Source organism: Heterocephalus glaber, unplaced genomic scaffold (assembly GCF_053883595.1).
Source record: "Heterocephalus glaber isolate CG9 unplaced genomic scaffold, H.glaber_assembly_v1.0 deba00001498, whole genome shotgun sequence".
In the NCBI taxonomy this organism is placed as follows: domain Eukaryota; kingdom Metazoa; phylum Chordata; class Mammalia; order Rodentia; family Bathyergidae; genus Heterocephalus; species Heterocephalus glaber.
In genome coordinates this window covers 5,264,987-5,291,105 of record NW_028258321.1, presented here as the reverse complement: position 1 = coordinate 5,291,105, position 26,119 = coordinate 5,264,987, and the positions used below count along the sequence as shown (strand labels likewise).

Genomic DNA, 26,119 nt, shown 5'->3' with positions numbered 1-26,119 from the left:
CTCCTGGAGGATGAAAAGGGAGAGCAAAGTGGAGTTCCAACTCGAGCGCGCTGAAGATTTCAAATGGCCCTGAGTCATATGGCTGGGCGGACTGAGGAGAGAGCTCAGGCTGCGAGCCGTCGCTGCTTTGGCGCTCACACCAGCTGCTGTGCAGCACACCCTCTGGGCTGGCTGGATTCTCTCCAGGGGGGAGTCTGGAACCCCTGGAAGGTGTGGGGGGCAGTTTCCTGCAATCCTCCTGCCAAATCCAACTCGAGCCCTGCTGCTTGTAGCTGTGGAGCAGCATCATTTCACTGATGACAACTCCTTACCCAGACCCAGCTTTCAAAGGGCCTCCACCCCAGGCCTCCGCTGTCTTCCACTGCGCAGGAGCCAGGTGTCATTCCTGTGTCATTCACAGCCACAGTCCAAGCCCACCACCTCTGACTTTGCGCCCAGTGTTCTTTCAACCACAAACCAGCTAGGCGAGCCCAGTTAGGCCCATCCTGGCTGCAGGGAAATCAACACACTTTGAAAAGCCTCACTGCACCGAGAGGGAGAGGAGCTCTGCAGTGAGGAAAGGACCTGTTTGTCTGCTTGCTGGTGGCCTTGGGCACAGCGCTGCACTTCAGCCTCAGTGTCCTATTTGTAAGGCAGGGGTGGGGGGTGACAGTGCCTTGAAAAGTGGCCAAAAGGAGGTAAAACTGCACAAGTGCTGGTCCCAGGGCTGCCACTCTTCCATCCTTCACGTGCCGGGTCTTTCTGAGCCCAAAGACCTAAGAATTCGGTCTTTCTGGCTCAAGTCTCAGGGAGCAATGAGGAACAGAGCGAAAGGCTATGGAATGGCCGGATCATCTTCCAAAATATCAAGCACAAGACTGAGAGGCAGGCTCCAAGCCAGGTGTGGCAGTGGCACACGCCTGGAATCCCAGCCCTCTGGGAGGCTGAGGCAGCAGAATCACAAGTTCCAGCCCAGCCCGGGCGATCGATCTAGCGACTTAGTGAGACTCTCAAAACAAACAAGGGTGAGGGGCTGGGATGTCGTTCAGTGTGAAGACCCTGCCCTGAGTTCAGTCCCCACTATGAAGTAAGTTTCAAAGTCCCTTAAGATTCCCTTTCCCCCTTTGTTTGCTGGCCTGCCCTTCCTTTATTGGCCATTAAGTGAAATAAAAATCTACCCTAGACCTACAAGATCTTCCAAGACCAGGAGGCCCCCTGAAGTGCGGGATTCTCCAGTCCACTGAAAAGGTCTTCCCACTGCCTATCCGAAGGCTGCCGCAGCTGCCAGCCTCCCTCCTCCTAGCCCAGCACTCTTCCTCACTCGGACCGGTCTGTTTGCGGGAAGCGCTCCCGTCCAGAGAGATCTCCACAGAAAGTGGACCCCGGAGCCTGCTAGGGCTCCTGATTTCCGCAGAGCCGGGGGCAGGGCCCTGCTGGGGCGCGCGCTTCGGGGCCAGCGGCGGGTGCGGGGACCCTCAGATCCACCGCGGCCGTTCCACCGCCGCCCGCGTCCAGAAGAGGGCAGGTCTGGGACCTTAAACAGGCGCGACCAACCCAATTTCTTCTTAGACAAAGCCTCCGGGTTTGCAAATGCCCGTTTTGGGATGTTTAAAAGTGAACGTCTTAGAAGCAGAAGCCTCCTTCTCCTGGTCTACGGTGGGAACTGCGCCCTGCGTCCAGCGACCTGCAGCCTCTCCCCTAGCCAGGCCGGCCCGGCCTTCCCGGTTCTCTGCCGCTCGCGCCAGCGATCGCCCCTCCCGGCCCGCGGCTCCCCGCAGCCCTACCCTGGCCTCGGAGCGGGAGCGACGCCCCTGCCGTGGGCCGAGGCCCCTCCTGGCGCGAGGCCGGAACTCGACCTCCGGGACTCGAGCGGGGACGGGCTTGGGGTCGCCTGGAGCTCGGCCGGGCCCTCCAGGAGGGGACCCGGTCCCCCACCCCGCGGGAAGCTCCGCCCCTTCCCCCGCCCCGCAGAAGCTCCGCCCCAGTCCCCTCCCCGCGCCGCCAGCGCCTTAAAATCTGCGCTGCCCGCGCCCGCTGCCCGCCCGGCACCATGAGCTTTGGCTCCGAGCGCTACCTGTGCGCCTCCTCCTACCGCAAGGCGCTCGGCGATGGCGCGCGTCTCTCCGGGCGGCTCTCCGCGGCCCGGGGCGCGGGCGGCCTCCGCTCGCACTCGCTGCCCCGCGGGCCCACAGCCCCGGGCGCCTCGATCGGCCTGGGCCTGGCCTTCCGCAGCCGCGCGCCGGCGGCCGACGGGCTGGAGCTGAGCCAGGCGGCGGCGCGCACCAACGAGTACAAGATCATCCGCACCAACGAGAAGGAGCAGCTGCAGGGCCTCAACGACCGCTTCGCCGTGTTCATCGAGAAGGTACATCAGCTCGAGACGCAGAACCGCGCGCTCGAGGCCGAGCTGGCCGCGCTGCGGCAGCGCCACGCCGAGCCGTCGCGCGTGGGCGAGCTCTTCCAGCGCGAGCTCCGCGACCTGCGCGCGCAGCTGGAGGAGGCGAGCTCGGCTCGCGCGCAGGCCCTGCTGGAGCGCGACGGCCTGGCCGAGGAGGTGCAGCGGCTGCGGGCGCGCTGCGAGGAGGAGAGCCGCGGGCGCGAGGGCGCCGAGCGCGCCCTGAAGGCGCAGCAGCGCGACGCGGACGGCGCCACGCTGGCCCGGCTGGACCTGGAGAAGAAGGTGGAGTCGCTGCTGGACGAGCTGGCCTTCGTGCGCCAGGTGCACGACGAGGAGGTGGCCGAGCTCCTGGCCACCCTGCAGGCCTCGTCGCAGGCCGCGGCCGAGGTGGACGTGGCCGTGGCCAAGCCGGACCTGAGCTCGGCGCTGAGGGAGATCCGCGCACAGTACGAGTCTCTGGCCGCCAAGAACCTGCAGTCCGCCGAGGAGTGGTACAAGTCCAAGTTCGCCAACCTGAACGAGCAGGCGGCGCGCAGCACGGAGGCCATCCGAGCCAGCCGCGAGGAGATCCACGAGTACCGGCGCCAGCTGCAGGCGCGCACCATCGAGATCGAGGGCCTGCGCGGGGCCAACGAGTCCCTGGAGCGGCAGATCCTGGAGCTGGAGGAGCGGCACAGCGCCGAGGTGGCCGGCTTCCAGGTGAGGGAGGCCCGGCCTCTTCGGGGAGGGCTCGACTCGGCGGTGGCGGCAAAACCCGCGCTGAGCCACTGTGAGCTTCGGGGCCCAGGAGGAAGCGTTCCTCCCCCGCCCCGCACTTAGGTTCTCGCTTCGCCCTTCTAACAAAGAAACGCTTACGTTTTTCGGGACAGGGGCCGTGAGGCCCGCGCACTCCCGGTCTGGGCGGGGCGGTTCCCCAGGCTGCTGACCTTGACGGGCTTGGAAAGGCTTTCTGTGCGCCACAGAATTGATACTAATGGAGAGAGGTCTGCCTGAGGGTCGGGAGCTAGGAAGAGCTCTACCCATTTTCTTAATTTTTCCCCACAAAAGTGTGGAGATGGAGAACTCAGGAGCTGGGTGGAGACTGAACTAGGAACAATCGCCCTCTCTACCCTCCTCCCCGACACACTCGCGCGCCCACACGCACACGCACACACACACGCGCGATCCCCTTATCGATCTACTGACATTTGTTCCTGAAGAAAGCTTTACTCGGGTTAGCGCGGTAGACCCAACAGGGCGCTGTCCGCGGTGCTGATCTCGAGCTCCTTCCGTCTCAGAACTCTCTCTCCTGTCTCCTGTCCTAGTTATGAATCTCTAGGCAATTGACTGCTTTAACATTTTTTTTCTTTTGAAACACACATCAGTCTTGGCCACCTGCAGTCAAAGGTCACCTCATGGACAGCATCAGTGTTCACTCTCATGGATGGCTTAGCCCCTAACAAAATCCATTTAATCTGCTCAGCAGCTGGGGGAGAGGGGAATCCTACTTTAAATGTGGAAATTCCCATTACTTTAGCATTTTTCCACCTTAAGTGGATGTGGAAAATCACAGAGATGGTTTCTTTGTTATAGGTGACTTATTTTCCTATCTTTCCCTGCCCTGCAAGCGCCTGTGAAGGTTTTGATTGGCTCTTCCCTCCCAACAAAGGCTCCTGCGTCTTCAGCTTACTACACAGAACATTCTGGGCTTCTGACTACAAAGGGCACAGAGGGAGGAGACAGGGTGAATGAAAAATCTAGAAAACAACCAAAACAGCGTGGTTCCTTTTCAAGGTATAATAAAAGCTCCCTGGAATAGAATAGCAGTAAAACAGAAACTTGAAATAATTTGTTGTAGCTAGGATTGAAGTTTACATTTGATGAAATTAATAGAACATTAATAACAAAGAAAAAGCTTGGACCCTGAAAGGTTCTATTTTAGTCGGGAGCTAAGGAATGATCTGCATGTGTTTGTAGTTCATTACAAATAACCCCCTGTGACAAAGGAAGAAAACCTGCTTGGGCTGTTTGTTTTGGTTACTTTGGTATTACAATATTATTTGTAAAATACTTCTAATCTGTAACTTGAATGTTATACTAGGTGGGCTGGCTCCTGGCTGATGTGAATCAATCACACTTGATTAAATAAGACTTCAGGTTTTCTTCTAGAAGCCACAGAGTTGAGCTAGATTTCTTCTGGAGGGGCAGCCCAGGATTTCTATACAGAGTAACTCACCTAGCACCTCAGCCGCACTGGGCTTTGCTTACTTCAGCCCCTACGTTCTAAGAGGTGTGACAGTGTTGTCTGGCTTATTTGCTGTAAAAGGCTCTCAGTGTTAGACAAAAGAAGGATCATCCAGAGAAGGCCCTCAGGGAGCAGAAACAGCTGTGGCATCTGCAGCTCTGCAGTGCCACCCCCTGGCTCTGGCTGTGACGGGCCTGCAGACCTCAGACAATGGAAAGCGATTTCCCCACCTCAGGGGACCAAAGCCAGGGGTGGGGCTCACAGTTTGACCGTACACAGCCTGAATGTTCAAAGCCTCTGGCTGTTCTATGATGGCAGTGCTGGCCGAGGTCAAAAGCTCCCTGTGCCCAGGGAGGGCAGCCATTGTCTCCTGGCCACTGACCCCCGTCCTCCTTTTACTGGAGTGATGGGGAGCTGTTCTGCTTCTGCTTCAGCCATTAGTGGCAGGTCCACGTCCTGCCCAAGCATGGCAACCCTCAGAGACACCTGAAGGCCTCGTTAAAGTCACGTGGGTTTTCCCTGCCCCAGAGAGCTGATAGCCTATTTGAGGAGAGGCAGCTTATTACACCTTCTGAAGGATAGAGAATGATTCAAGGTGACATAGGAAGTACACAGTCGTTTGTGGGAGTCTGAATCAGGCGAGAGGAAGCAGGAAGAGCTGGGCCTATTGTCTTCAAAGGCCAGATGCAGCCGGCTCCTGCAGGAAAGTTGAAGGATTTCCCATTTCTGACCGAGGGGAGTTCTGGTCCCTGCATGGTTGCCTTGCCACCGTTAAGAGTCCCAATTGTGCCGGGGATTTAGCTCAGTGGTTTCGCTGCCTGCTACGCAAGCACAAGGACCCGAGTTCAATCCCCGGTACCAAAAAAAAAAAAATGAGTCCCAGTTGTGCTGATGGCTAAAGATACTCTGGGCGGGCTCTGGGGTTGTAGACCTGTACTGTGGTTGTCTAAGAAAGCCAGAGCTTTCCTTGAAAGGCCTTGCTGCACAGTCGAGATCACTGCTGCTTAATGCTCTCCAGGGAGATGAGCCCAGTCTCCCCTCCCCTCTCCGATGTGAGATTGGAATGCAGCCTAATTAAATAGCAGGAAGGGACTGGCCCCTGGGAGATTGGAGGTGGCAGTGGCTGCAGAGAAATCTATAGCTTGATAGATCTGTTTTGAAATTAGAATACAAGGGGGAAGAAAACTACATGTGGTCATTTTCTTTTTTCCTTTTCAAGCTCTTCCATCTGATTTTTTGTTTGTCTTTCCCTTTTTCACGCTGTTATTGTCACCTGGGCCACCATGATAGATAGGTCCTTTACAGAAATACCAGTGGCTCCTAAACCCAGTGACACACCAAGGTCAAGTGGATTAAAAAAAAGATTGTTTTTTGTTTTTTTTTTTGGTACTGGGGATCGAACTTTGGTCCTTGCGCTTTCAAGACAGGAGGCAGAACCACTGAGCTAAATCCCCGGCCCGGAAAAAAAAAAGATTCTTGAAAAAAATAAAAAAGATTCTTGAGCAAGCCCCTAAGGGTGTGGATTCAGTAGTTCCCAGGTGGGGCCCAGGAATATGTATCTTCAGTAAAAGTGCTGTATCCCATCAGTCCCGGGGCTGATTTTGGAGTCCACTGACCTAAACCCCATTTCCCAGTAGAGGAGCTTACAGAGAGACATACACAAGATCTTAGTGTGTAGTATAAGAAAAAGATGTGGATGAAGCAAAGATGGAGTGAGAATAAGGAACAGTGCCTGGTGCCTGGCTGGGCCAAGTAGAAAAATCCTCTCTCCCCTACGTGAATTATGCGGTGAGCAACTCTGGACCCCTCTTACAGTCAGACTGAGGGACCCACTACCACTCACTGGCCTGGGCCAACAACCACTTCACCGGCTAGCTTTTCTGTTTCACTGGAGGTGCCAGCTTGGCTGGTTCTTTCTCTTCCAGCCCCGGTCTAGATGCTCAGCATGTGTCCCCAACTCCAGGAGAGACCCAGCTGGAGCAGGGGTACCTTTCTCTCAGACCCGTGGGCCCCAGCAGCTACGTGGCTGGGTGAGGGGCTGACTGCAGAGCCCGGCCTCCAGCTGGAAGCCATCTTTGCCTGGGCCTTTGAAGGGCAGGGCAGGACAGCCGGCACCCAAAGAGCCTGGGCACGGTGGGCCACCCGTGGCTCGCAGTCAGCTCCTCTGTGCCACAGTGTACTTTTTGTCCACTGATCCGTAAAATAGACATGTGATATGTCTAACATAAAAGTTCAGGGAAGTCCCATCTGTCTGGAACTCAGCTCCCCAGCAAGCTCCTATTTAGAAAACATAGCTGTGAAATAAATTTGTTTGGAAAAGGACCTAAGTAACCTGCTGACAGGAAGTATACATTAGGAATATGCCCCACCTGATCATTTTTGCCATACCTGACCCTGGACCATCTCTTTAATTGGATTTCAAGCCTGCAGATGGATAGAGGAAGGGACTGCTGGAATCCATCAGGCTTGGTCAAGGATGAGGAGCAAGGGATTGAGCCATCTCTCAGGACAAAGGGATACAACATGCAGCAACATGGATTCAAACCCTGCCTTTAGGGCCATTTGCAGATATTTCTGCAAATGGGTGGAAATAAACAGCTGGATGGATATACCTGAAAGATAAAAGATGTTACAGAACTATAGAAAAATAATTGATTGTTTTCATGACCCTTAATTGCTGAGCTAGCTGCATTATTAATATCCTAATTGAATATGTTACTTCAGAAAAGGCTTTTATTTGAAATTGTTATTTTTTAAGAATCTGATGCTTTGAGAGATATTCAACCAATAACCTAATATTACAGTTTTATTATACATTAATATTGTGTAATATAATCATTTCTTATTTACCTAAAGGGTTGTAGGAAGCTCAAGATTAATTTGTCCATATTATCAAAAGAGTAGAGTTCCATGGATTGTTATTAACAATAATAAAAAATCACTAACATTCATTGAGTACTTTTATGTGCCATACCCTTCTAATGACTTAGCTAATTTAACAGGAAATAGATTCATCTTATGCTAATGTGAGGTACATCAAACTGGAATACTAATTTGAGAGTCTCAAAATACCTTGGAAAAAAATAAATATTATAATTTTCCATATGCAGAAATGGAAGGTTTGAAGAAACTAAAACAACAACAAAAAACTAACATTGGATGTTAGTTACAGGGCAAAACAATGCAACCCAAAGGCCATGATGAAATTCTCCTCTTCCTCATCAAGCTTTTCTCCTGCTCCTTTGCATACTGGTAACATTTCCCCTCTTTTTGCTTTTTCTTTTACCCTAGACCCCCATCCTCATTACCACAGTAATACTGATTTTCTTGCCCCTGCTGCTAGGTAAAGCAGACTTGCTTGTAGGTTCGTTTGATCTCAGATAGCAACTATCAAGTAAAAAACTCAGGAAAAACCCCCTTAAGCCCTCCTGGTATTGTGGCATACTTTGAAATATCTGCATCATTGTCTGATGTCATCCCCACTTCCCTCGGTGCCTGTCATTCTTTGCTCTGCACCATGAGCCGACTGAGACTCCTTTGCAGTACTCCTGTCAATATTTATAGATCAGGTGGGTGGCATGAATTGTCATTCTTTCTGCAAATTCTCTTGACTTTGAAGTTCAAAGCCCCTGACCTGTCAGCCCTGCCTTACACTCCCTGCTTCGTCATCCCCACCCAAGTGGAGCTACAGGGCCATCTGAGTACTTGCTTTCTTGGCATTTCTGGTTTATTCACCTGCATGCCTGTTTCACAGAAATCACTCCCAATTGCTGTACTCTTCATGTCTACAAAGTTGCAGCTGAATTGTGTGAGCTCTTTGCTCACGGTTTTTCTGGTCGTAAGCAGAGAAGAAATGCTTATGTAGCAGCATTCATTCATTCACTTATTCATTCGGGTGTTACCTGCTGGCTTCGCTGGTGTGTATTGTGCTGGGATTAGGGTTCTCAGGGACTGTGTTAGTTACATTTCTGGTTGCCACAACTGGGACAGAGGATGTGAGCTCCTGGCAACTCATGGACAGACCCAGGCATGCTGCTGAGCCTCCTTTGAGTCACAGGACAGTCTCCCACAGCAAAGAAGTATCCATCCCCGAAAGAGTGAAACCCCGTCTTGTAGAAGAAACTAGTAATAAATAAACAAGATACTTTTTTTGTACTGGAGATCGAACTCGGGACCTTGCACTTGCGAGGCAGGTGGTGGCGCCAGAGAGCTACATCCCCAGCCCCAACAAGATACTTTTATATAATAAGAGCCGAGAGGCTATATGCAAAAGTTTGCTAATTTCCATTTTTTTCCTGATTCATCCTCCCTTCATTATACCGTTTTCTAATTTGTCCACAGTTTCCGGAGGAGCTAGCAGCTGCCCTAGTGGGAGGTAGAATTATGCTGATTAGCGGAGGGAAGGAACTTGAATTGGGCACAATGGAAAAACTGTCTGAAGAGAGAATATTTAAGTCGAATCTTGTGTGGCAAGGAATTGGCCACATAAAGACTTTGTACCTGGATGTGGTGGCTCACTCTTGTAATCCCAGTACTCTGGGAGGCTGAAGCAGGAGGATTGCAAGTTTGAGCCCAGCCTGGGATATATTGCATGTTTCAGGCCAGCTTGAACTACAGAGTGAGACCTTGTCTCAGAAAAATATATAACCTTCTTGCTGCTCAAGGATCATAAATTTAAAGCTATTTCACTTCCAGACCTTGGTCTGCACATTTGGAGCAAAACTATGACATTAATTTAGCTCCCCCTACACACCCTACCCTGCCCCCCATACAGGGAATTGAATCCAGGACCTTCACACTGAGCTACATCCCCAGCCATTTTCAATTTTATTCCTTGGTTTTTTTTTAATTGATTTAAAAAAAAAAACAAAAAACAAAAAAAACCCAGAATCTTGGTAAGTTTCCCAGGCTGGGCTCAAACTTTTTTTTTTTTTTTTGGTATCAGGAATCAAACTCAGGACCTTGTGCTTGCAAGGCAGGCGAGGTGCCACTGAGCTAAATCCTTGGCCCCCTGGGCTCAAACTTTCGATCTTTGTGCCTCAGCCTCTCAGAGTGCTGGGATTACAGGTGTGTGCTACCACATCTGGCTGAATTTGGGTTTATATTTTGTTTTGTTTTGTTTTTTGTAATTTCAAGACAGGTATGGTGGTATATGCTTGTAATCCCAGCACTGAGGGAGGCTGAAGCAGGAGAATCACAATTTCAGGTCTTGCCTAGGCAATTTAGTGAAACCCTGTCTCAAAATTTAAAAGGGCTGGGGATAGGCACAGTGTTAGTTCAATAGAACACCCTAGGTTCAATCCATAGCACTGCAAAAAAGAAAAAGAAAAACTTTTAAATTGTAATTTTAGCATGGCATGGTGGCACTCAGCTGTTATCCCAGCACCGGGAGGTAGAAGCAGGAGGATCTGAGTTCAAGGCCAGCCTGAACCACTTAGAGCCTGGCTCAGAAAACCAAAAAGAAAAAAAAATAGTAACTTTAGTGTTCAATTTGGATCAAAAAACAAAAAAACCAAGCTCTTAGGGAGTATTTCTGCTTCTCCATTCCCTGTCCCGAGAAATGTTTTCCGTGGAGTGTAGCAGACTTCCAGAGCCCATCCAGAGTATGAAGGAGGAGTGGTAGCAGAGAAGGCTCGCTGTCTTCACCTTTCCACAGCTGGAATATAAATATTCTGAATGTAAGCTCCTAACCTGATGCTTGGGGTTTTGGTAAGGACACACCTAGGAGTTACTCAGTGCTGAAACAAGCCAGGGAGGGTGGTAAGCCTGAACATAACATCTCCCAGTGTTCCCTTGGCAAGCACACACACACTCCTCGGTAACGTTCCTGACCTCCTTGTGCATCTGCAGTTCCTGGGGACCTTTATTTTAAGAGTGCAAAGGCAGGACCCCCATCTGAGCACAGATGAATGAGAATCTAGGCTGGAGACACACCTGGATGTACGTTCCCTAGGTGGTTTGAATTGTAGTTAGAGTTGAAAATCCTTGTCTTGTGGAAATCTCAAAGAATCTCAGTTCCTGTGGCCTAAATATTTCGCGTATGTCACTTCGCAGGATAGCATCGGGCAGCTGGAGAATGACCTCAGGAGCACCAAGAGTGAGATGGCACGCCACCTTCGCGAGTACCAGGACTTGCTCAATGTCAAGATGGCCCTCGACATCGAGATTGCTGCTTACAGGTACTTCAGAGGGCAAGCTCCCGGGCGGGTGACCAAGTAAGTCCTGGGCTCGAGGAGTCTGAGCAGGGGTGTGAAAAGAAGGGGCTTTCCTGGCCCCTGCCAGGTAAGTTACCCTCTCTGTCCCTCTACTCAGATATATCCCAGGTTCGCCTCGTGAGTCCTAGAGCTTTCTACAAACCTCTGGAGGCTGAAATAAAAATCCACCAGACTCTCATTTTAAATTGGGGTTTATACACCTAGCAAGTCGTGTCAGGTAGTTTCCCACTGGATTCCCAAGGAGAGGAAGAAAAGTAGCTACAGGGGCTATTTTTTGAATGACTGCCATGTGCCAGGGACTACAGTAGAGTCTTCATCAAGTCGTCCAAGGGCTCGGGTCAGCCACAGACCATGTGGCTTGCTCAGGCTCACAGTGGCAGGCTCAGATTCATCCTCCATCTGACTACTTCAGAATAAAGCTCCAAGATTTGAGAGTGTCTTGAGGGTCTGATTAGTAGAAAAAGAATGATAAAAACTATCGGAGCTACAAGAAATCAGATACTGGGACCACTCTTTTATGGTACTGGTTAGGGCAGGCTGGGAAAAGCCTGGTGTCTGACACAGCGTTACTCACTGTGGTTCTGTTCCCTTTGTAGTTTTACACATTGAAAAATACAAATCTTATGTTGGCTGAATTAGGCATTTCCTCTCTCCTGTATGGACTTCTTGCTGCTTTATACCTGTTGCAGTTAAGGTGTTAATTAGGAGAATTATTTCTCCCTAAAGCTTTGCAGACTCTTAATTGTCAAAACTGCGTATGATGTGGCAAAGGAGCTTGTAGGTTTGCTTCAGGAGCATACTGGTGAGTAGGATAGGCTTCCCTTTGACATTGCTTTGAACACAGGTGCTGGAGGTGTGTGTCTGTGTGCATGCACGCAAATGTGCATGCGAATCTCCAACTCTTTGAGCCTTGGGATGCAATATTCTTTTTTTTTTTTGGTACCAGGGATCAAACTCAGGACCTTGCACTTTAGAGGCAGCCAAGGTGTCACTGAGCTATCTCCCCAGCCCCTGGGATGCAATATTCTTGAGCTTAATCTCAGGAAAGAACTGAACTATCCTTTGGGGTGTCTCTAAAACGAATGGGGACAGGACAGTTACATTCTTTAAAAAGAAAATGTCAAGTTGCCTCCCTGAGAGTTTGTCTCTGTTGGATTTACAGGAAACTGCTGGAAGGCGAAGAGACTCGATTCAGCACCAGTGGATTAAGCATTTCAGGGCTAAATCCACTTCCCAACCCAAGTTATCTGCTCCCTTCAAGAGTCCTCAGTTCTGCAGTCTCCAAAGTCTCGTCCACTGGGCTGTCCCTTAAGAAAGAGGAGGAGGAGGAAGAGGCTTCTAAGGCAGTCTCTAAGAAAACCTCCCAGCTAGGAGAAAGTTTTGAAGAAATACTGGAGGAGACAGTAATATCTACTAAGAAAACCGAGAAGTCAAATATAGAAGAAAGCACCATTGCAAGCCAAAAAATATAATTCTTTGCTTTAAAAAGTTAATGCTTAAGAGGGAGTAATATGCATTTGACGTGTGAAACAGCCTATTCCTGAACCTTAACACCTGTCACCACTAGATAACGACTCAAGGCTTCTGTCCCATAGCTAGCATTGGATACTTCTCCAGTAGGAAAGCAGCCCTTAGCTTGAACACAGCGCAGTCCTGGGGCGTGCGGTCGGGGAGGAGTCTTCTGAGAACACAGCTTTCTCTCCTCGGGCTCAGGCTTCACAGCTGTAGGTGATTCAGGTGCAGAGGCAGCGCGAACTGAGGTGCTAAAAATCTGCCATCGCCGTCCTCTGCTGTGAGCCGGAGTGGAAACCTGTGTTTGTTCTCTGTGCCCAGCCGGTACCCAGCTGTCCAACCTTACTCCAGATGCTCACCGCATAGGCCACTGCCAACAGCAGCCAGTGCTCCCCCGACTGCACTCTGCCAGAAGTCACAAATGATAGGTGTTTGTTTAATGGACATTTTGCTTTCCATTCCCTCCAACTCCATATGTTCTTTTTCCATCCAGGGAAAAAAAGAGACTGGCGTGTATTCCTCCCTTTCTAACACGTGGAGGTTCTTTTCCAGAGAACCTAGCCCCTTGCACTCTCTCTGCTCCCTGGGAAAAGTAGATGCATGCTGGCCGTGCCTGGGACTGCAGTGGCATGGTCCTGCCCGTTTCTCGCCCATCACTTCTGTGGGTTTGAAAACATGGCAGTGATGAATTTTAAGGGTTTTCCCTAACAAATAAAATAATGAAAAGAATCCTTAGATTTTAGGCTTTCCGCTTACTCAGATCCATTTAGGGGAAAAAACTGTTAAGAACATAGCTTTTCACCTTAACTTTAGAAGCACCGTGACTCATCCCAAGCTGCGGTGGAGCTGACCCTGGGTTTGGTAGTGTTAGGTAGACGAGGCGAGTGTCTCCGTGAAGGGAAAGGCCGAGGTGCCGTGTGTGTCAGTTCCTGTGTGGTGGTATAGGATTAGCTCTCTGGGCCCTCGCCCTTGGAATACCAGAGCCCCCTCCCGCGAGGCCAGCCTTCAGGGGCCTTGCCTTCAGCCTCCTATGCCTCTGAAGAGTGCCGAGTGTCAGATACATTGTTGCCAGGACACAGTGCTACTGCCCAAAAGTTAAACCATTTCTGGTCAGTCCACACCACCAGCAAATACAGAAAATAAGTATCTCTCTTTTCTCCAAGAGTCTTCCCCAACAGTGTCCCTATTGCTGGGCAGCGGGGGGAGCCCCAGAATGGTGTGTGTGTCCCTCCCTGGCCCCGGGGGAGTCATTGGAGCATCTGCTCCTCATCTGCCCACCTGTGTGGCGTCCACCTTGCCTGTATTCCTGGGTGCCAGTTTTGAGCAGGATTTGTTCTCTGTCAGTGCTCACTTCCCCCAGGCCAGAGAGAAGGAGCCGCCCTGGCCCTGTTCCAGTCCCGCTTCTTCCTCCTAAACTCCGTGGTGACAAGGACATGATGCTTTTGCAGGACTTTCTTACTCTAGCACATGCTTCAATAGTTCAAGGGACTCAAAAGACACTTTACTGTTCCCTACCCTTAGCCCAGTCCCTGTCTTCAGTCCTTACATTCACTGTGAGACATTAGCAAAAGAACAAATTAAAGTCCCATGAATCTCACCAACTTAACGCGCGTCCTGTGGTTTCTGCTCTGTCACCAGGGGAAGGGCCCCTTTGGGTTCCACCTGGCTCTGACTAATTTGTATTTTCCTCTTTTCAGTGAGTCACCATTAATTACCACGAACTCATTTACAGAAAACCTCAGAGTACCTTACAGACTTGATACATTTTGAGAACGCAGGTCACACAGAAAATGTTCAGACTCCTAAGGTAGAGGGGAAGGAAAGTACGTGACGTCAACTGTTACTGACAACAGGACAGCAAAATGAGTTGAGGAGATGGTAGGAAAACCAGCCTGCAAAGCTGATTAATGATCCCAAAGACCCAGGACCATTAGATGATGAGAACCTCTGCACCCTAAAATCTGTTACTGTTAATAATAGCTCTGCTTTCTTCAGTACTACTGACTGTCTGGGTCAGCCACAGATAACAGAATTATTTAAGCCTCACACCCACTCCTTAGGTGTATTTGTGTGACCATTTTACACTGACAAGGTGAAGCCACACAGTAGCAGAGCTGGGATTCGGCCCTTGGTCTTCAGACTCCTCACTGCTTCTTTCTCACCAGGACTCATTCATGTTACACTGCTCGGAGCCCCAGAACACCAGGCCCAGCACAATCCACTGCCTGTGCCCCTGCGTTCCTGTGAGGCACCAAGGTGTCCGAAGCTCAAAACTGGGCTCTGGACCTGTCCAACCACAAGCTGCCCCTGCCCTGCTACAAATTAGGTAGACTTGATTGCTAGTTCTCTATAAGAGGGTAGGTGGAGTCTCTTACAATTTTGGAAAGGAATTCTGTAGCTTTCTATCAAGGGGCCTGAAGATGATGGAATAGTATAGAAGGGAGGATTCTTCAAGAAGTAATAAATCTTTTTTTTTTTGGGTACCGGGGATTGAACTCGGGACCTTACACTTGAGAGGCAGGCCCCGGAACCACTGAGCTAAATCCCCGGCCCGAGAAGTAATAAATCTTCAAGAGGTAAATTCATTTTACAGCTTTGGCTAAAAAGAAGAATGCTATTCGAGCAATTCCCTAGAAGCTAAAATCCAAATTTATCTCCAGGGTTAATACAAGTTACAAGTGATCATGATAAATTTCTAGACTTTAACCTGTGTCAAGCAAGAAGGGCCAGTACTATCATTCGTGGCTCTAAAGGCAAACAGTGTTTTAACTGTATTCCAAAGTCCACTGGGACAGAACGCAGACTGGGGGCTGCCAGGGGTGGGGAGTGACTGACTATTCAGTGGGTGTGGGGTTTTATTTTGGAGTGAAGGCCATGTTTTGGAATGAGATGGAGGCGCTGTACAACACTGTAAATATACCAAATGTCCTGAATCATTCACTTAAAAATGACTGATATATTATGTAAATATCACCTCAATTTTTAAAACCCATCGGGTCAGGGATTTATGGAATTATCAGAAAAATGTCCCAGAAGGCTCTGGCACCTTCTGCTGCAGCAGAGACCATGGTGCGCCAGCTACGCTAGGTTCACCCTGGCGAGAAGGGATTTCCTTTAGGACAACAGAAGCCAGATCTCCTGGAGTATTGATTTCGAATCAGTGCTGAAGAAAAAGCCAGAAATCGCCTGGGTATAAAAGAGAAAAGAGCAAAAACAGCTGGGAAAATTGCTATGTATGAGCGTTTCTCATTGCTTTCAGCTGTTATTTTATTACCATCTCATCAGACATCTCCAAATTCCTGAAAAACATCTAGCTTGTAAGAGCATATTTTTCCCTTAAAATCAAATGGAGTATACATAGTAATTTAAAATAGAAATAACAGGGGCGGGGATTTAGCTCAGTGGTTCTGCCACCTGCCTCGCAAGCGCAAGGTCCCAAGATCGATCCCAGTACCAAAAAATAAATAAACAAATAAATAAAACAAAATGGAAATAATGGAGAGGGGACTTTACAGGCCCTTGAAACAGAGCTCATGTATGTTTTTCTTTATAGAACCATATAATATTAGCTTTGTGACATTTTTCACTTTAAAGCAGAAGCTAGACTAATGTCATTGTGGATTTTGTAATTTTTTTTTTTTTTGGTACCAGGGATCGAACTTGGGACCTTGCACTTGCACAGCAGGCGGCGAAACCTCTGAGCTAAATCCCCAGCCCTGCATTTTGTAATTTTGAAAGATCTCCCATGAAGAGGCCCTTTGCAGACAGGGTGAGTGCGGCTGCACCCAGCCAAACAAAGGGCTGTCTTCCTTACATTCCCACCCTGCTGCATCCCTTGGAGGTTGGAGAGAATGATTACTACGCAGGCGAATGGGCTCCTCTCGTCCTCCATTCATCTCCTACAAGAGGATTTGATTGCCCTATGTTTTATGATGAGAGTTCACAAGCTTACTAGGTGGGGGCTGGGCCAGCTAGATTTTAGTCTTTCCTACAAAGCACAGGCACAGTGGGGTTATAATAAGGCAGAGTGACTAACACTGCAGATTTTTAAAGATTTATGCTTCTGCAATGCCTCAGTGCCTCTTTGTAGCTCGGACGACAAAGAAAAATGAAGATTGATCCTGAAGGGCTCTGTGGTTTCCTTCCCCACTGATTCAGGCCCTAGGTGCCAGTTGGCTGCTCTCTCCCTGATGAGGCAGGTGGCCCCTGCTCAGTGTCCTGGACAATTCATTCTAGCTCTTCAGGGTTACGAATGCCCAGTGGAGCATAACCAAAATCGGCTGGAGTTTGGGAATAAATTAGTAACAGGTTCTAGTCAACTGCTGGTTGTTGCACACAGCAAACAAGCATCTTTCCTTAGAAATGTTTTGTTTTTTAAAAAAACAGGGTGTCTCACTGTGTTGCCCAGCTGCTTCTGAGCCCCTAGGCTCAAGTAATCCTCCTGCCTCAGCCTCTCAAGTGGCTGGGATTACAGGCACACACCACCAGAAGTGCTTGTTAAAACAAATAAATTATCTGCTATCCCACAAGTAGGAATAAAAGCAAGGTGTAGCATCTATCTTTGATTTCCTAGTGTAAGGATTTATATAGGACATTAAAAATTCTTAATGTCCTTCAGAGTTAAACAATCCTTCATCTTAAGCTAGACTTTAGCTCAATAATAGGGATTCTTTGGGCAACTCAAACTGTCTGTCCATGGAATAATCTAGTCTAAAGTAGAGGCAGAAGAGCCAATATTAGAACTAGGGTGATCTGGGGATTTAGTTCAGTGGTGCCGCTGCCTGGTGCGTGCGCACCACACCCAGCTTCATGATGACCCTGTGAGGCAGGAACCATTTGTCCCCTTTTACAGATAAGAAAAGCTAAAGTTTAGAGAAATTACATGACATGTCTAAGATCATACAGTTTATAAGCAGCAAATCTGGGATTTAAAGCTATGCAGCATGGCACCATAATTCATGCCCTTAACTACTATGCGAATATGCCTTTATGTCTTATTAGGGAAAATACATGCTCCCGGCAATCTTTGTTTTCATCTTCTAATTTAAAATATCATTTAACTACTTTTCCTTTCGGGAAAAGTTTCTTTGGAAACAAGAAAATCATTATTCATTTCAATAAAAATAGTTTCACAATTAGAGCCCTTGAGTATGGTGGTGCACACTTGTAATCCTGGCTCTTGGGAGGCTGAGGGAGGAGGACCACATGTTGGAGTCAGCCTGGGCTACATAAGGAGTTTGAGGCCATGCTGGACTAGACAGCAAGACCTTGTTTCAAAAAACCCTTCAGAGACCACAGACATCATCAGGAAAAAAATGCAGTAAAGATTAAGCCATAATATCTATTCCATGTAAGTAAACATTTGGCAGGCTTTCAAGAGATCAATGTGGCATTTCATTTGTAAGAGGACCGTTGATCTCTATAGGCTGTAAGATTTAGATTTCACCAGTCTAGTTTTGAACAGAGGCCAATAAGCGAACACAGTTTAGAAGTCAATGCGGCCCTTCCTGCTGGCTGCACCCACGTGCCGTTTCAAGCTAGGCTCAGGAGCTGGAGTCCAGCCGCAGTGCGTGCAAGCCTTTCTGGAAGCGCTCCTCGAACAGCCGGTCTTTGGCCAATGTGTCCAGCAGGAACAACAACAAGCTGCCCAGCAACCCACTGCAGTTACGCATCTGATCCAGTGTGGAGGTTTTCAAGTTACAACCAAGTAAACCCAGCAGAGGACTGGCAGAGCTGGTGGTGTTTATGGCCCAGATTGGTCACTGCTACCTGGACATCTAAGTAACTTTCCTCATGAGCTGAAGGATCTTCTCTCCTACAGTTACACTGTCTTAGAGCCAGATCTTCGAAAGACATTTTACAACGCTTTAAGCTTGCTGAGAAGTAAGAGTCTCATCAGTCCATCAAGTTTGATGGAGCTTTTCTTTGAACTTCTGCGTTGCCGTGATGTTTCTGCAAAAGACTTCACACACACAGATTGTGACCGATAGTAAGAGCATAAATGCAGAACAGACATTCATGCATCCCATCTGTGACAAAGGTGGACATTGAGAATCAGCGTCTGCTTGAATCTCCTCTATTACTGGTGGTTTTCAAGATGACAAAATAAGCATCGTGGCTGCAACCAGAAGAAACAAAATAAAAATTCTAACAACCACACACACCTCTGGTAAGCAGCTATGACCCGGTGCCTCCGTGAGAACATGCATGTAGGGCGAACGGGCACACGCTGTGGATGAGCCAACCAGGACAAACTGATGGGTCCCAGCATTGCTTTCAGGAATTCTAAGCCAACTTGCTGGGGTGGGTGGGCTTATGTTCAAGGTCTTGTTAGCCTGGAGTCCAGTGAAGGAATTGCCAGAGGCTAAATAAGCATGTATGTGATTCTAGCTAGGCATGGTAATCCCAGCTACTCAGTAGGCTGAAGCAGGAGGATCCCAAGTTTGAGGCCAACCGGGTAACTCAGTGAGATCCCATAACAGAAATAAAAAGTAAAAAGGCCCGGGGAAGTGGTTCAGCGGTAGAGCACTTGCCAGCATGCATGAGGCCCTGAGTTCTGTCCCCAGAACAGGAATGTATTTGATTCGAGTGGAGAGAAAGGCAGTGCAGTGGACAAGAAGGGAGGCTCAAGGCCGCAGGAGAGGACTAGGACCCGTACCAGAGAGAAAGTGGGGGCATTTAAGGGAGGAACTGAGGAGGCTGCCAGGCACACATCCTGCCAGCAACAGCCACAGGCATCTTTCCTGGGACCTTTGCTCAACATCACCTCAGATGGGATCCAGCAAAACACCAGGACCTGCCTGCTGCCCCATGCTTTCTTCAGCCTGCAAAATGTGCACTTCTTCCGTGCTTTGTAAACCTCTGGGCAGATGTGGCCATGAAGCTTTGCTCAGGGTAAAATTCTTCCTGAAGAGACTCTGTCTTCTCAGCTTGCTGCTGGGCCCGCCAGGGCAGCAGGGCTGAGCCCTGCTCTGGCTCTGTCACTTTCAGCAGAGGCAGAGTGGGGACAGGTGACTGGGAACACGAGGGGCCAACACGGCACTTGTTCTTTCTGCCTGGTGCCTGCCCGTCTGTCCTTGACCTGCAGCAGGGCAGCTATCATCTCTGTCTCTGTCCATGTCACTCCCGACACAGGCAACTTAAAGGAGCACAGGCTGATTTTGACTCACGCTTTTAGTTCATAGCTGGCTGAGCCCAACGCAGGAAGGTACGGTGGAAGGGTCTAGGGAGAAAAGTGCTCACATCTTGGCAACCAGGGAACCGCGGGGAGAAGCCAGGAAGGCAGGACCTCCCTACCGCCTGTCACCAGCCCCAGCTCCCGTACTAGGGAGCAGCAGTTTGCAGTCCACTCACCTCGAACAGCCCCGCTGTGAACGCATGAGACTTTGGGGATCCAAATGCAAGCCACGCAGCCTCCTCCTGCCAAGTACATTTCCACTTCTCCAATTTAACAGAAGCAACTACTCAGCCCTTGTTTCCCGTGTGTGTGTGTGTGTGTGTGTGTGTGTGTGTGTGTGTTTGTGTGTGTGTGTAATACTTTCTTGTTCTGTGTGTGTGTGGTACCGGGGATCGAACTAAGGGCCTTGCACTTTCGAGGCAGGTGCGATGCCACTGAGCTAAATCCTTGGCTCTTTTTTTCTTTTTAAACAACCCTTGCTCTTCCTGGGTCTCTCCCCACTGGTCCCCATCCTGGTGCCCTCTTCGAGAAACCCTTCCCTCAGCACCTTCAAGAAGTGCAAAAGGGATGCATTCGAGTTTCCAAGCATGAACTCTCTCGCTCTGAAACTGTATTTCTGCTGGTGAAGCCCACAGACTACAAGCTCGCTGGTGCGGGGAGTAGTTAAGGATCTGTAAGCCAATAACTCAGCACCCTGAGTTATATAATTTGCTGCCTAGCTGTAAGAATAGGTCAAGTACTTACCTCTTTGGGATTTTAGGTTAAGCTCAGGACAGAAGTTAAAAAGAAAGGGCAGACCTCTTTGTGATTCTCAGAGTACTTTTACTGTATTAGGGTCTTTCAGATGTAACACAGTAGGCTGAGCTCCTGGACGATAGGCCACCCCCTCCCTTTTAATACTGTAAACACGCGTGTTCTGGTTTTTATCTAGATGACCTCCCTGTGCACTCCTAGGCGGGGCCTTGGGAGGTGAGGTGAGCGGGCCCTCGGCTGGGACCTGGCCTGGTTGGAGGAGTGGGCCAATGGGGACGTGACCGGAAGCACACACAGCACATCCCTCGTGCTCCTCCTCCCCTTGCCTTCCACTTCCTGGAGGTGCAGAGAGCAGGCTGCTCTGCGCCAGCCCTTCCATGCCCTCTTGCTTGGGAGCCAGCTGACCTTGGACTGAAACAGGAGCCAAAATAAACCTCTCCTCCTATGTTTGGGGTGTTGGGTATTTTGTCCCAGCAGCAAGGAAAGTGACTAAGGCAATGCCTAACACTTGACTTCACTGCATAAGTATTTAGTATTCTACTTAAGCATTTTCCCATTACTCTAACTCATGAGTGGGGGTAGTTTCTTGAGGAAAATAGGGGGAAGGCAACTACTACTCTAAGCCTACAGGTGAGCCTCTGTGGAGGTAAACGTTTTGCTGAAACAGGTGGTTAAATTATCTTTGTGCTTGAAAACAATCTGGGTACTAAAGACAACAATCTTTAAACACTTACCTTTTTTTCTCCACTCAGCTCTCTTGTTACAAATGGGATACTGTAGGCAGCTACTAAAGATCAAGCTTTTTATGAACTGAGGGCTATGTCTCTGGCAAGACCTCTACCACTGAGCTATATGTCCTAGCTCCACTACTGCCTCTTTTAAGGAGTCTCAGGGTCTCGCTGTGTCACTGGTCTAGAAGTCATGGGCTCAAGTGATCCTCTTGTGTCAGCCTCCTGTGTAGCTGGGCTGTGTCTCAATCTGGATCTCTGAGGTGACATCATGCAGTGAAGGGCTGGTGACTTAGAGGGCTTTGTCTCGCTGTGCCTGAGCTCTTGGCCCACAGGGATTGTCATGGTGAATGCCTACTGCTGTACACCCAGGGTCCTGTACTGCACCTCCTCAGTTTGACTTCTGAGCAGGTTCTGAGGTGTGAACACTCGACCCATCCCATGGGCACCACATCCTACCTGACTGCCAATAAACACCCTGGGTACCAGGACTGGGCGAACTTCCCTGGCGGCGGCATCTTGCCATCACACTCACTGCTGACTAGACGCCCATGTCCACTCAGCTGCCCGTGCCTGTCTTCCCGGATCCCACGCTGCGGGCTATTCCCTTGTGGACTTTGATCTCTGCCATTCCGCTGCAATGAACAGTAACCATGTGTACCAGCTGTCCTGCCCGGGTCCTGGGTCCTTCTAGTGAGTTAGTGAACCAGAGGTGGTGGATCCGTAGTGGGATCCCAATGGGTGTAAATGTAAGAATGAAAATATTAATATGTGTAAGAAACACTGAAGAGGTGAAGTCTAGGGCTGCCACTCTGTCCATGGTCCAACAACAGCATCTAGCTCAATCAGTAAGGTAAGTATGTTTCTTAGATATCTATTTTTTTTTTTTCAGCACTAGGGATTGAACTTGTGGCCTTAGCACTGAGTCACTCCACCCCCTTGAGACAGGTTCTAAGTCACTAAGTTGCCCAGGCTGGGCTTGAACTCAGGATTCTCCTGTCTCAGCCTCCCAGAGTGCCAAGACTATAGGTGTGTGCCCCATCCCCAGCATAAATATCTATTTCACGGGAGTTTAACCAACTCAAGTGGGGCTAGGAATGTAGCTCAGTGGTAGAATACATGCTTAGCATGTGTGAGGCCGTAGGTTCCATTCCCAGTACCACCACCAGCCCCCAAAAGAGAAAAGAATAACTTTGACTCAGATACCTTGTCTGTTAAAGGGCTTTGGTTAAGTTTTAAAGAATCCACAGTAAACACAAGTCAAAATAGGCTAAAATAAATTTTTATTAAATGTTAGAAGAGATTTACACACAATTCACAAATTCTTTACAAAACAATTGCCAATCCTTATCTAACTTTGAGAGTTTCTCTACAGATTTGGTTTGCTATGAAATAAAGTTTATAAAATATTTCTTTTAGAAAGCACTGAAATGCTGATTTTAGACAAAATAATGTTTAAAACGGAACTCTTTGCATGAAAGTAAGCTCTCAAACACTTCTTCTTTTTTTTTTTTTAAACACCCTTATTCTTTATCCCAGTGAAAAATAATGCGAAGATGAACATTAAGCTGTTTTACTGAGGAAACAACAAGCATTCTGTAAACTTCTGAAATTCACCTGAATTTTTTATTCTTTCAGAAGCAATGTCAGGACTGGGGATTTAGCTCAGTGGTTTCGCTGCCTGCCGCGCAAGCACAAGGACCTGAGTTCGATCCCCGGTACCAAAAAAAAAAAAAAAGAATTTCTCATTTCCCAACTACATTTGAGTTTCAGATAAACAACAAATCATTGGGCCGGGGATTTAGCTCAGTGGTTTCGCTGCCTGCTGCACAAGTGCAAGGACCCGAGTTCGATCCCCGGGACCAAAAAAAAAGAAAAGAAGCAATGTCATTACAAGGTGACAACCATAGCATGTATGCAAATAAAATTAAAACATAATCACAAATAAGCACCTCTTATTGTAAAATATGTTAAGTTTTATTATACTGAAGGGTTTTGGCGCGGGCAGTAAACCCTACAGGAAACAGTCTTCACAGAATAGCGGTAACTCATCTACTCTAGAACTGAATGACGCCTGTGCAGTAGTGTTGCTAGGATGAATAAAACAGACGCAACTTCGAAAGATGATGGGAACAGGCAGAAGCTCCAAAGCAGCCCGCCGCTCTGGTCTTCCACGCACACCCTGCGGCTGAGCAGAGGCCAGCTCTGAGCCTCCTGTCCACAAGCACGCTTCCTTTTCCCAAAAGGACGCCTGCCCAATCACCAACCTGAAAGGGACACACTTGACAAAGGAGAAAACAGTAACCAATTTAGTTCAAAGACGGGAAGTGAAAATCAAAGTATCTGGAATCACAATTCAATGTTTTGAAGTTTCCCCTGAGCTCTGGTGCTTTTTATATATGGTCTCTAATGAAACAGATGCATTCCACGTCCCAAGTTGTACCCTGGTGCTAAAAATAGGTTCGCTATGTTGACAGCGCGGAGTGGTGGTGGTGATATGTTCTGTGGAAATCTTTGGTGAAATGCAGTCCTGCAGAAGCCTCCTTACTGTCTTCCCCTCCTTGCCTCTTCAAGTTATTTTCAGAGGAGAAACCACAAGACCATAATGAAGAACAAGCAGACCATCCTGAAAAGGGCAGAAAGACTATTTTTCAGTTCTCTGAAAATCAAAGCTGCCTTATTTTTCATAACCCAACACTAATGTGAAATTCTTTGATTTTTAAAGAAAATAAAGGGTCCAAGATAAATATGCTTGCTTATAAACCTACCTCATCACCAAACACTCCATTGCCAATGTTTTTGTTGTTTTTTGTTTTATGAGACAGGGTCTCACCATATTGCCCAGGCTGGGCTCAAGTGACCTCCTGCCTCAGCCTCCTAAGCTGGGCCTACAGGCACACACCACCACCACACCTGGCTAGCATTTGATGTCTTTTTTTGGTGGAGCTGGGGATCGAACTCAAGGTCTTGAGCACCCTAAGCAAGTGCTCCATAACTATAAGCTATACTCCCATCCCCTCCACGTGTCTTTTATTGACTCCCAGGAGCCAATTCTGTGACTATCACATACACAGGCAGGGTTGCTTACGACTAGTTCTCTAAAAGAACTAAAAGGAATAAAGCAAAGCTTATCTTCTTCACAGACTACTGCATATACTACTGAGCACTGGGTCTACCTGGAAAAGACTCACCGATCACAGAGTATCGGGGTCTGTTTAGGAGGTGCTCATTCCTCATAAACGCAGCTCACCACTGTTCCAAGTGATGCGACTCTGAAGCTCTTACCCACTTAATGGAAGCCCAGATAACCCTATATACTCCTTCCCCCTTGGATACTGTACTCGGGGCTGCTGGTCAGCTTGGTGCTATCACAGCAGTCCAGACGCTGTTTCCGAGTCTCTCATCTGGTTCTTGTGGCTCTGCCCCACCCTCCCCAGTGCTAGGGACTGAGCCCAGGGCCCTCACACTGAACTGCAGCCCTAGCCCTCTTATCTCTTTGTTGTTTCGGTCTGTGTTTTTCAAGACGGGGTCTCACCCTGTAGTTCAGGCTGGCCCTCAATGCACTATTAGCCGAGGCTGACCTGCCTCATGTACTCTTGGCATACACTGGGCATGCAGCTCTTTAATTAGAGGCCACAGTGTTACATGCACTGGGCTCCATAGTGGTACTGCTTAAGCAGGGAAAGGTCCTCTGAACTGTAAGGGTGGTTTCTGCCCTTGCCCCAGAGAAATAAATACCGAGAGCAGCGTCTCACTGTACCCACTTAGTTGTATCGTGTCTGCTCTTCATATTCAGTGTTTTCTTCCTCAAAGATGTGAAGTACTGTACCACAGAGGTGTACCCAAATGGACAAATATGTGTGAAATGTTTATATTGGCTTGAAGCTAGTTCCTCTGTCACCATGGGGAAAAGATGTATAAGAATAAAAGAAAGCGATCTATGTCATTACAGTTAAATTGCTTAAAGCACTCAAACCCAAACCCAAGCCCAAACCCAAACCGCCATGCGATGAAAGCTTGGTCCCCAGTGTGATGGTCTAAGATGGTAGAACCGTGAAGAGATGGAGTCCAGAGGAAAGTAAGGAGGTCACAGGGGCTCCACCCTCACCAACAGATTAGCGCTGTCTCAAGGTAGTGGGTCAGGTCTCAGGGGGCTGGATTAATCCCCTCAAGAACGAACTGCTAAAGCGTCTCACTCGCTCTCTTGTACATGTGGCCCTCCCACAGGCTACTGGTTCTGTTCCACTGCTCAGTCACAGGATCCCGGCCAGGGCACCAGCACCATGCTGTCTGGACCTTCCAGCCACCATCGCCATGAGCCGAACAAATGCTTTTAGTTTATAAGTTACTCACAGACTAGACAGCATCCAACCAGAATGCATCTGCTACAAAGTTAAGTCAGACTGTATCATTTCGATTTAGGGTTCACAACTGTGCAATCAATATTTTCCCACCATACTCAGTTAACACCCAAAGTTGTCAACATGCCCTACAAGGTCCTACACCCCTGTATTCCCTGACTGCCAGATCCCAGCCCCTTCCATTCCCTCCCTCACCACACCCTAGCTTTCCCTTTGAGAGCAATAAAGCATTAATTTAGCTAAAAGGTCTTGAGATTCCATAACTTCTCCCCACGTGTCTAGAAAAGAGCTCTGTAAATAACTCGCTAAATCATATTTTCTACCCATCCTACTGACTGGGATTTACCTCTAGAATCTTACATTTATAATCAAGCTCACTTTTTTTTTGTTTTCCTAAGACAGGGTCTCACAATGGTCCAGTTTGGCCCCAAACTCACAACATAGCCCCTTGAACATGTGAAATCCTTCTACCCACTCCACTAGAGTGCTGGCATTACAAGTATGCACCATCATGCTGAGAATGAAGTTTACTTTTTAAAAAAGATAATAATCATTTTCTAAGATTTCTGAAGTTTGACCTCATAAAATTTTCAGGAAATTTTTTTCTTTTGGTATCGGGGTTGAACTCGGGACCTTGAGCTTGTGAAGCAGGTGCCAGAACCACTGAGCTAAATCCCCGGCCCAGGAAATTTTTTATTATATCACAAAATATCCTTTACCTAGATAGGAAAGTTTTACCTTTATATTTTATAATGAATTTTTAAAAATTATT

At 48.5% G+C, this 26,119-nt stretch overlaps 2 protein-coding genes across 8 annotated transcripts in view; one reads left to right on the top strand and one right to left on the bottom strand.

Annotated features, from left to right (window-relative positions):
- Positions 1 to 2,014: 2,014 nt before the first annotated feature.
- Ina (internexin neuronal intermediate filament protein alpha) lies at positions 2,015 to 13,934 on the top strand. Its single transcript, XM_004866474.2, has 3 exons — positions 2,015 to 3,076; positions 10,656 to 10,780; positions 11,979 to 13,934. Exons 1-3 carry the CDS (start codon positions 2,030 to 2,032, stop codon positions 12,286 to 12,288), a joined length of 1,482 nt encoding a protein of 493 aa, XP_004866531.1. The 5' UTR covers positions 2,015 to 2,029; the 3' UTR covers positions 12,289 to 13,934.
- Positions 13,935 to 22,252: 8,318 nt separating this feature from the next.
- The window catches only part of Pcgf6 (polycomb group ring finger 6), a 37,809-nt gene continuing 33,942 nt past the window's right edge, over positions 22,253 to 26,119 (bottom strand). For 4 of the 7 annotated variants that reach the window (XM_021245570.2, XM_004866518.4, XM_021245573.2 and 1 more), the window contains one exon: positions 23,280 to 23,612. Coding sequence is in view for 5 of the 7 variants with exons in the window: in XM_004866518.4 (XP_004866575.1) it covers positions 23,556 to 23,612 (57 nt within the window). In the remaining 2 variants the exon portion in view is untranslated. The other 3 variants (XM_021245568.2, XM_021245569.2, XM_021245572.2) reach the window with 2 other exon arrangements.

What these genes read in the sequence shown, in the direction of transcription:
- Ina (XM_004866474.2), top strand. Translation starts at nt 2,030, where the DNA reads ATGAGCTTTGGCTCCGAGCGCTACCTGTGCGCCTCCTCCTACCGCAAG. An exon ending in CCGAGGTGGCCGGCTTCCAG is followed by an intron (nt 3,077 to 10,655) that starts GTGAGGGAGGCC and finishes GTCACTTCGCAG; the next exon opens with GATAGCATCGGGCAGCTGGA. An exon ending in ATCGAGATTGCTGCTTACAG is followed by an intron (nt 10,781 to 11,978) that starts GTACTTCAGAGG and finishes TTGGATTTACAG; the next exon opens with GAAACTGCTGGAAGGCGAAG.